At 42.6% G+C, this 11,004-nt stretch overlaps 1 protein-coding gene across 1 annotated transcript in view; it reads left to right on the top strand.

Moving 5' to 3' along the window:
- The first annotated feature begins 2,820 nt into the window (after window positions 1-2,820).
- znrf2b (zinc and ring finger 2b) overlaps window positions 2,821-11,004 on the top strand; it is a 51,743-nt gene continuing 43,559 nt past the window's right edge. Inside the window, exon 1 of the mRNA XM_085366112.1 lies at window positions 2,821-3,710. Within this exon, the coding sequence (XP_085222238.1) occupies window positions 3,320-3,710 (391 nt within the window). The 5' untranslated portion in view covers window positions 2,821-3,319. The remainder of the gene's footprint in view (window positions 3,711-11,004) is intronic.

The following is an 11,004-nucleotide window of genomic DNA, read 5'->3' as shown; positions in this document are numbered from 1 at the left end:
GACAGTAAATACTAAATATTAAACATTATTGTGCAGCACATAAGATCAACAGATGTGGAGGGGCCACAGCCCCGTCCTCCAGGGCATGAAGCAGGTATGGAGGAGATCAAAACTCCAGACATCCAGAGGCCCCCAGAATACAAGAGACCAAGGAAGACCAACAGAGGGGCAGCCGCGCCACTGTCCCAGAAAGAGCTGAGGAGAGCCCCAGATGAGGGCTCACTCAGCAGCCGCGGAGCAGAAGCCAGGGGGAGTTGCAGTGACGCGCCCGTGAGCTCCACCGGCAGCCAGCCGTGCCTGAGTGACCGAGCCCCAGGCCGAGGGGCCGGGGGCACCCCACCTCCGAAGTGGCCCGAGCGAGCCCCAGGCTCCAGGCCCCGATAAGCGGCCGCCAAGGAGTGAGCCGGTGTGTACCTGGACGCCCATCCCCGGACACAAAGAACCACCAAGTGTCTCATCACTTCCAATGTGGATGCAGCTTAAGTAACCGGCCAGTAAAATTCTAGAATTTCACTCACCAAAACTGTAGCACTTATTTTCTGAATGTTGTAAACCGGGCTTCCTTTCACTTGTGAACACATTTCACCTCTCATTGAAGAGGATTCTTCAGTTCTAAAACCAGATTATGGAGTCCCAGTGATCTAGTTGGGTGAATCTGATCAGGCCTAGTGCACACCTGACACAAAAGGCAGCTACGCCCCTTCATCCAGGATCAATGAAGGGTCAGGCATCAGGCAGAAATCACAACAATTTCATTATGTGATGTGAAACTGTAAGTGCAGAGTGTACATGACTCTTACAGAAGGCAACACTATATTCACATTAAATGTGTGCTTAATATGTTGTATGTTACTAACTAGATTGTAATGTAATGTAATTTAAGGGTCTTTCAGGCTTTATGTGTGACGTGCTGGAAAGGCGAGTATATGCTTTAGAGCTACGTTGCATATTTTACTTTCTCTGCATTATAGCACACATTGCAAATGACATGAAGATGAGTTGTTTGGTGTGAAAACAAGGCTCAGTGTGAAATAAACAGTAAACCCTTCAACTTGCCACATATCAAAATTCATGTCTTTGTCTGGAATTCAGTCTAATAAAATACAACCCTGGCTTATTTAACTGAATTACTGAGTCATAAACATAAGAAACTTGGAAATAGATAATGAGGAAAGTAACATTTCAAGCAGAAATATTTGTTTTATTTTTTTTCCAAGTATCACTCTATTAGTGTTCATCTTCAAAGTAAATACTTAAAAATAAATACAAAGCTTGGATAAAACCTGGGGGTATTGGTTACTCTTGCAGTTTTTCTAGAAACAAACCTGTTTTAAGCATTATCTATAGATAATGCTTAAAACAGTTATTAAACAGTTAAACAGTTAAAAAAGTTATTTTGTTCATGTATCAGCTGTTTAGTAGTTTTATGACAAGATGGATGCTGTCATTATATTTTAGTATAGTGTTTGAGTTAAGGAGAATAAAAGAATATTTAACATTAATTGTACCAATGTTGTTGTGTACGAAGCACAAATTAATTTAAGTTTTAATTTATGAATTTTTGAGTACATGGTGTACTAGGTTGTAATTGCATAGAAATGTACGTTTAAGGATATAAAGAACTATATTTAATGAGTTACAGTGAAAAGAAGTGCTTGGAAATAGTAATATAAACAGAAATTTCAATTTTTCTATTAACGGAAAATATCAGTTAATGATACAGAAAATATACTGTGAATAAACGGAATTTTCTGTTTTATAGCTGAAGGAAATGTCCGTAAATAGTACAGAGAGTATACTGTAAATCTACAGAATTTTCCGTTTTATCATTTACAGAAAGGTCCGTCAAACCTCCGTAAAAAAACAGAAAATGTACTGGCAGAAAATTACCAGGACATTTTCTGTTTTTCTACGGAATATTTTTTTTACAGTGTAAACTTTCATTTGAATAAGAATATGTTAACCCCAAAGGGGTCACTTTAAAAAAACTGCTATATCACTGACACGTGCCACATGCCCATTTAAGCAGGTTACAAAAGTAGGCAAAACTCTCATTTTGTTGCACTCTGACTCTATCTCTGAAAAAATGCCATCATCTGCCGTCATCTCTGATGAACTTAAGGATTCTCTGCTTCTAGTGAGTTCCTGTTAGTTTGCCCCAAACCAAGAGATGAGGATGGAAAGGACCAGTTGTGAAATATAACTTTAATTCCACTGATGAATCTAAATATGTTCTTTGAGAAAGAGGGGATCTGTGAGTTTCACGTGGTTGCCGGTAGGTAGCATAACAACAGCGGTGGCTGCAGTGACTCCTGACATGTTCTCAAAAGTTCTAAGTTTGGACATATGCTGTGTGTCCAGAGGGGGATACATCGAGCGCTTGCGGACGTTGTAAGTTCTGTATGTAAGCACCTCTTGAAATCGGATGATTCTTTTTGATACACTCAGTCTATAGTGTTACAGATAACGCTACTCAGAAGTACATACAGCATGTAAAATCAACATTAGAGTTTTACATTAACTAATCAGTCATTATAACATAACTTGTGTGATTCTGAATAAGAAGTACTTTTATTTGAGATACCTGAAATGTATATTATTATTTGTGCTTACTTATTTAAATGCATAAATTGCCACTTTGTGGCTATTTAATAACATTAAACTACTGCTAAAGAGGCTTTGGTGCCTGGTGCCTCTGTTATGTGCAGTGGGGAGTTAAACTCGGCAGAGGCTTTATTTTGAAACTTCTGGGCGGAAGTCCCCGTGAGCCTGCCTAGCTTGGCAGCTAGCCTGCGCAGCAAGTCTCCTTGCCGCCGCCGCTAAAACGGTTCAGTGCAGGACTTTCTCCTCCATCACTTCCTTCTACTGAGCAATGTGTTGTGAGGCAGGGGGGTGTGAGGAGCGCCACTCTTCACTGCTTCACGCGGCTCGGGAGCCATGGCGGAGGGGGTACTGAGGACGACCCAGCGGCCGGAGCACAGCGGGTCACCAGGAGCGGCTCAGCGCACAAGGAAGGACCCACGTTCTCACCTGCAGCTCAGCCTCTAGAACCGTTACTGACGGAATACAATGGTGACGTCTGCTAAACTTTTCCGCACATCCCCAGCTTTGGTCACGCGCGGCCGCTTTAACTTTTCACCAACTGGCAGTTGTCGATTCTCGATGGTATCGTAGCGACGCGGAGTTTGGTGTGCTTTTCTCTTCTTCCAGGACCTGTGTCCTGTAAAGCCATCTGCCTCGGGCGGAAATCTGGCGTACTGTCCCGCAGCGAGCTCGCACAGCGCCTCGTTAATATTTCATAGCCGAATCAGAGGTTAACATGGGGGCAAAGCAGAGCAGCCCCACTGCTAACCCAGCTGCTAACGGACGGACCAGAGCCTACTCCGGCTCGGACCTGCCCTCCAGCACGTCCGGCAGCAGCGCTGGCAGGACTGCCGCCCGGGGGGCGAGGTACCACGGTGCGTCCGGAGCCTCCGGACCCAGCACCAGCCAGCAGATCGGAGCCAGGGCCAGGTCTGTTGGGGGCTCGAGTTTAAGACCCCACTCTGGCATTAACATTCCCAACAGCGGCGGGGGCTACAGCTCCCCGGAGTCCGGCGGCAGCAGCCCAGAGGAGGCGGCGGACAGGGAGCGCTCGGGCGGAGGGCAAGAAGTTCCCCGGCTGTTGATTGGATCATTACCAGCACACCTTTCGCCTCATCTGTTCGGAGGTAAGAGCGCAGAGCCGCTCCGCTGCTGCGGTGACGCTGACGCACGGCTGTTTACAGCAGGGTACAGCGGAGAGGTTAGGACGGGGGGCAGTGGTAATCAAACAGGGTTCATTGATCGCTAGAAACGTAGTATTACAGTCAGCTGGTACTACACGAAGCATAACTGATGTGGGCCAGTTAGCGTTATGCCAAGGTGCTCCTCAATCCGAGGGAGAGTCAAATGATCGCAGAGGCGATGAACACACACCGTGTTCGTTACCTCATCGAAACTTTACAAGATTAACGAAAACCAGAGGTCAGCTCCTTCCAAGAAAAATGATCAGACTAAACGTGGAGCAGGTTTAAGTGAATGTGAAGCTCAAATAAAACATGTTTGTTTGGTTACTTTTGCAGTCGCTCTAGAAGCAAGACTCAAATAAATGCCCACATCTGTCTTGGTAAAGCCGCTACGCAGTTATCTTTGAATTATAAGTGACAGGAGCAATAATTTGCCCTAATAATAATAAATGATGACATTAATTGAGCTGCATTGATGTTACAAACTGTTCCTCTGGTGTTACTGTTGAGTCTTCAGTATTGAATGTTTGTAATGAATGAAAAAGATGCATTCAAAGGTTTGATTCCAATATGCGATGAACAGGTGAATCCAAAAGTTACGGTCAGGTGGAACATTAAGTGGTCGTCATTAGAGTGAGGAAGAATTATCAGAGATGGGCTTATTGTGTGTCAGTCACAAGTCGTTACCCAGTATTGTCAGTGGTGCCTGTGAATGTGAAGCCTGCCAACTAAATCCTCCCATTATCAGCTAACATTAGAAACCATCAGCAGATACCTGCAGACTAGCTAAGTATGTGTGTAGCCATCAAGATGTCACCCACTGGTTAGTGATGTCCAGTTAGGAAGCCTAAAGCTGCTTGCCATGTGAGGAGGGAGGGGTGGACATTTATTGGCTGATTACATGTCAGTCATGGGTGTTTTGGACCAGGGTTGGGAATGCTGGTTAAAGCTGGCGATGATGGGCCAGACTAATACAGGGGTTTTAAGAGCGATAGCATTTCAGTATTCCGATACGTTGGGTGTCTTCTTCTCTTTCTGTCAGACACATGAAGCACACAGACACACAAACCATAAACATATTTGCCTAACATTTGTAATAGCCATGAAGTTATGCCCGTGATTGCAGTTATTTATTTACTCGTTTATGCTCTGCCCAGCTCTACAAAAAAATCACAACTTTTTATTCAGAATGATACAAAATCAAAGTTTGAGGCTCTGGAAGGTGTTTCCAAAGGTCACGGCCAACCACTGTTTTCTCAGCAGTGCTGTTAAACCACAGGTATTTGACTGTGTGGCCATTAAAAAAGTGCTGCTTTTTGGCATTTCTGTGTTCACCTTCTAAACTGTCTGCGGTGATCTGACCAGCTCCCCAAACGACTTGTTAAGACTAGTTAATGTGATCCGTGGCACACATCAAACTGTGCAGCTAGCATTTCCTTTTACTGTAAGGGCCAACATGGAGGAAGTTGGTCACCCAGCTGTAACTTCACTGCCAAATATGTTTCTGAACAGTCTTGTGTTTGTGTCACAGTTTTGACTGAGCACAAGTTAGAAAGCTGACTGCAGTTCTCTGAACAGTGTCAGCGTTAATGGTTTTATGAAGTAAAACGGCGCCTTATTCTAAGCTCGACGTTGTTACAGTGATAATAGAAAAATGATCAAAAAGCGATCCACAGCCTAGCTTAGCTTCAAAGCAGCGCTATGAATTAGACACAGACAGCGATGAAGATGCTGGCCCCTGAGTGAGCGGCTCCTGCTGGCTTTAATAACAAATAATGTGTGATGGTGATGATGACTCATTTGAGCCAAGTGCTAAGATAAACAGCGCGAGCCTCCTTGTGAATGTGCTCTTCTTGGTTTCATTGATCTGCTGTGAGGGCTGTAGTGACTAATCTTCAAGCGCTCTAATGCTTCGTGACCTGAGATTGATCGGGGAACTGGGGCAGAGGTCAGATACACAGCTCGGCATGTGGCACAGAGGGAGTCGGTCTGGGAGCTGATCGTCAGCGCAGGTGAGGATCGGCTGGGTGATGCTCTCGGTGAAAACGATTCGCATGGCGCAGCACATCATCCAGCACGAGCACAGTGAGTGTGTGTGCTTGTGTCTGTTCACAGAAGGAAGACAGAAACGCTGAGTTCATTCGGGGAAGACAATAGAGCCATTTGAGATGCATTGCCCTTCTCCTGGAGAGTATTTAGCAGCAGGCGGTTCAGGCTGGACAGTTTCCAGAAGGCATCATTTTTATATTTATTTACTAGCGTTTGCTGTTGTGTTTGCTGTCTGTCAGAACAGTGACAGGTTTTATGCCTTGATCTGATCATTTTATAATCTATAGCTTAAGCACGCTCACAGAATCTGAAGATGTTAAGACAGATCAAACCAATCCAGGCGAAAATAACCTCAAGTAAAATAAAATCATTCATCTGTCTGATAAAAGTACCTTTTAAGAAGATATTTAAAAGAAGTCCCAGACTCAGCCGGTCTCGTGTCCTCAGGCAGGCCCGGGGGCTCCGGCTGCAAATGCTCTGATAAAAGACCTCTGCCTCAGGACTACTCACCACATGCTGGCTTGTCGTCTTGTGTGTGTGAGGTCAGAAATGTTGGACTGAAAAAGGCCAAGGAGGAAGTAATAACGTGGTTGACACTGAGAGCCGGAAAGTTTAACGTCAGTGATATAAGCAGATCAATGCATGTTAAGTTCATGCAGCTTAAATCATTGCTGCTGTGAAGGTGTGTGAAACGCTCTCTGTATGTTTAACAGTCAAAATAGATCCTGTCTGTGAAACAGATGTTTGTGGTGTGCTGCTCAGAAGTGTTCAGATGATTCGGCTGGTGAGTCACGTAATGAGCGCTGAGCCCCGGAGGGCAAAAACAACACTGCAACTTGTTGGACCCTGACAGTTTGTAGAAGCTGAAGCATGCCAACATTTCATTGGTTTCATTCTTATCACCTCTGAAACGGAGGGAAAAACCGATGTGATAAAACTCGCAGGTATCGTTTGATCCAGGTGCAACTGTTGCTTTCCACTCTCTGTGTTTGTGCAACACTTTGCATTTTATCATTATTATTCATCTCTGACACTTTTCCACAGTGTGTCTTTTGTGCTGTTTATTCCCCTCAGCTGATCACAGCAGATGGCCCCGCCCCTCCCTGAGTGGTTCTTCTGGAGGTTTTTCCTGTTAAAAGGGAGTTTTTTCTTCCCACTGTTGCCAGGTGCTTGTTCATAGGAGGTGGGCATTTACTCAGTATTATTGTAGATAGAGCAGGGCGATATGGCCAAAAATTTTATCACGATATATATTTGAAACTTTGCGATAACGATATAACTGACGATGTAATTGATGCGAGACAAAATACAATTCCACAACTTTACTAGCGCAAAAAAACCATCCATTTATTTTCACTTAAACAAGCAGCTGTTTTTTATGTCAATTAAAGCTTTATAAACATTTAACAGTGCGAATGCAAATTCCTTACTGAAAGTTTAACCAAAAGGCATTTCCAGTAGAAATGGGCTGACATGTCCTGAGCATAACAACAACAATCTTTATTTATAGAGCACATTTAAAAGCCTTGGGCATACCAAAGTGCTTTACATAAAACAATAAAAAATAAAACAGTTCACACATTAACATCAAATACATAAGAGTAACGGATTATGTTCACAGATAAAAGCCACCAATAAGAGTAAACTGCAGCACATAGGTTATAGCAAGGTAAGACTGTACCACCATGATAAAAGACACCAATAATGGAAAGATAGCAGAGAATTTAATACAATACAATACAATAGAAGAAGAAGAAGAAGAAGAAGAAAGTGTGTACATTATTGTACTTTATTGAGCCCCGTGGGGAAATTGCTCTCTGCATTTAACCCATTCACTCAGTGAAGCAGTGGGCAGCCAAATAGGTCAATAGGTCACTGCAAGCAAACCAGCAATTAAAAGGTGGAGAAGGCAAGTTTAAAAAGATATGTTTTTAGCTGTGATTTAAAAGAATGAATAGAATCAGACGCCCGGATGCCAATCGGGAGATTGTTCCACAGCTCCGGTGCAACTAGAGCAAACGATCGATCACCTCTAGATTTCAGTCGAGATCTGGGCTGAACCAACAGTAACTGTGAGGATGACCTTAAAGCCCTAGCAGGAGCATATGGGTTTAAAAGTTCCTTAAGATAGCTTGGTGCAGTGTTATTGGTAATTTTAAAAGTAAACAACAAAATTTTAAATTGAATACGATATTTGACAGGCAACCAGTGCAGATCAGCAAGGACAGGAGTAATGTGGGCAAACTTCTTGGTTTTAGTTAGAATGCGAGCTGCAGCATTCTGAACTGTCTGTAATCTCTGTTAAAGGGAAGAGTGGAGACCACAATAAAGTGAATTGCAGTAATCAAGCCTTGACGTTACAAAGGCGTGGATGAGCTTTTCTAGGTCTTTATACGGGATATAGTGCCTGGTCTTAGAAATAAGGCGAAGTTGGTAAAAACTGGATCTGACAACAGCAGACACTTGTTTATCAAGTTTAAATGAGCTGTCAAATAAGACACCCAGATTCCTAACAGTGTCAGAGAAAGAACTAGTGAGAAAACCAAAGGCATCCCGAAGTTTGGCACGAAGGGCATTACTACCAAAAATCATAATTTCGGTTTTCTTATCATTAAGGATAAGAGTATTTGCCAAAAGCCATTTCTTGACCTCACACATGCATTCTCGAAAGCTATTCAAAGACAGAGCAAGATCATCGTTTAACTCAAAATAGATCTGGATATCATCCGCATAATAGTGAAAAGCAATGTGGTATTTCTCAAAGATAGCACTTAAGGGAAGCATGTACAATGAGAAAAGGGTAGGGCCTAACACAGATCCCTGGGGGACACCACAGCAAACAGGTACAGCCGAAGAAGAGGATGTGGCCAAATGTACCGAAGAGAGCCGATTGGAGAGGTAAGATTTAAACCAATCCAAGGCAGCGCCCTTAATGCCTACAGTGTGCTCTAGTCTCGCCAATAGGATGTTGTGGTCAACCATGTCAAATGCCGATGAAAGATCCAATAGCACTAGGACAGAGGGGCGTCCATTGTCAGCCATTAGTAAAAGATCATTGAAAACACGAAGCAGCGCTGATTCAGTGCTGTGATGTTGTTTGAAGGCCGATTGAAATTTATCATTTATATTATTCTCATCCAGGAAGGTCTGCAATTGAAGCAGGACCACCTTCTCAAGAATTTTAGCCAGGAAGGGAAGCTTAGAAATCGGTCTATAGTTGGCAAAATCACTATGATCAAGGTTCATTTTTTTTAGAACAGGTTGAATTATAGCATGTTTGAAAGCTGAAGGTACATAGCCAGAAAGCAAGGAAAAGTTCAATATGGACAATAAACAAGGTCCAATTGCATTAAAACAATCCTTGACTATACGGGATGGAAGAACATGTCCTGAGCATAACCATGTATAATATCCACTGACGTTAAAAAGAGGTGCTTTGCAACATTAAACTGCAGTGTGCCAAATAAAAAAGTCAAATACGTATTTTTCAGACCATAAGGTGCACGGGATTATAAGGCACAAGAAACAAAGCAGTCAGATAAATCAAACTTTATTAAACTCATTCTTCTTGCTTCCTCCACTTCTGTGCCATTGAGTCATTAATGCTGGATTCTATCACAGCTGCTCTATTCCCATGTTGTTGCAGTATATTAATGACTAACCTCGTATTGTGGATGGATTATCTCAGTTGTTCTCCTGACTGAAGTTTGGTCCGTTTACAGCATCCTGCCATGCGATTGCATTTGTCTCTAACTATCAGGAACCTTCATGTTAACTTTTATCGAGTGGAAAAAAGTTAGCATTCATCCTGCAGCTTCACTGTTTATGTTATGCTAACATAGCTGTGTCGCTAGCGATCACGTAGCACATCATTATATACCAGCTAGCCCAACTTCAGTATCCCTACAAACGTCACTGCTGTTTAGTTTCCTGTCTTCATTTATGTTGGAAGTGATAGCAGAGCTGTACGTTTGAATTTTTTCAGAAATCTCTCAGTCAGAACATGCTATATCATGCTTAGGTAACTAGCAAAACTAGCAAGCTAACTTCCGCTAACTTCCTGCTAACTTCTAACTCCGTTAAATGTAATAAATTCTGTTTTCATGGATGCCTGGATGTTAAACTTCATAGTTACACCTGGTAAAGCAGCAACACTGTGATGCTGCAGTGTTCGTTTGACTTTGGGACATGAAGCGGACAGAGTCTTGGACCCAGATTTACGAGCACCTTAGTCCGACAAATACGGCAATAACGACGGCCCGCTTGCATATTGTACAAAAAAAAAAAGTGCTTTGTTGTGTATCTGATGGACAAACACCAAACCAGTTCCACATCACTGGAGCTGCACCATTTTTACAAACTAATTCTGGTTCATCCGTTTCACTCAACGATCGGCTTTCCCCCTTCTCATTCTCCGTTGCCGCCATGCTTTTTCGGCCATGTGCGTATGAAAACATGCGCGTTTTACTCATATTCTATTGCGATATTTTATTTTCTTATTGTTGCCTAACATTGTACTGGTATTACCGTGAACGGTATGATATGGCTCAGCCCTAGTTGTAGAGTCTTTACCTTACAGTATAAAGTACTTTGAAGCAACCCTTGTTTTGATTTGACACTATATAAATCAAACTGAATGAAACAAATCTGCACTTCAACATCTAGAGAATGTTTACACTGCTACCAGTACAAAGGTACAGTGTGTATTTTGGATCTGGACGGGTCAGTAACAATCCTGCTATTTCAGACTAAAGGCCAAGCGTTTTAGTGTAGTCCAAGTAAAAAAATATGGAGGTGGAAATGATCAGACTCACTTTAAACAATCTGATTATAACAGCCTTTAATGTAAATCAATGTTTTTATTTGATTTGAAAGAGGAAAAACTGAGCAACTGAATTTGACAGTGTCAGAAAACAACCCCTCCTGTGGACACGTTACTGTCTGAAAGCCTGGCGTTGGCACATTTGTCACTGACATTTACACTAATGCTGGTAAACCTGCTGTCAGCTGATCCACCCACATGGTGGTTCCACCTATCAGACTCTATTTAATAATAATATTATTGATTATTATTTAATCTGATTAATAGTAGAGTTAGTAATCACATTATAAGCATATTAAAAGTGTGTTGCAATAATATTTAAAGAGACAGCAGTTATAGTCGAGGCTGTTTTTAAACACTGGATCC

Source organism: Diplotaxodon limnothrissa, linkage group LG11 (assembly GCF_057381915.1).
Source record: "Diplotaxodon limnothrissa isolate DT_005_m linkage group LG11, D_limnothrissa_male_GT1.1, whole genome shotgun sequence".
Taxonomy (NCBI): Eukaryota; Metazoa; Chordata; class Actinopteri; order Cichliformes; family Cichlidae; genus Diplotaxodon; species Diplotaxodon limnothrissa.
Note: the sequence above shows the minus strand (reverse complement) of the source record. Positions and strands in the feature narration are given on the sequence as shown.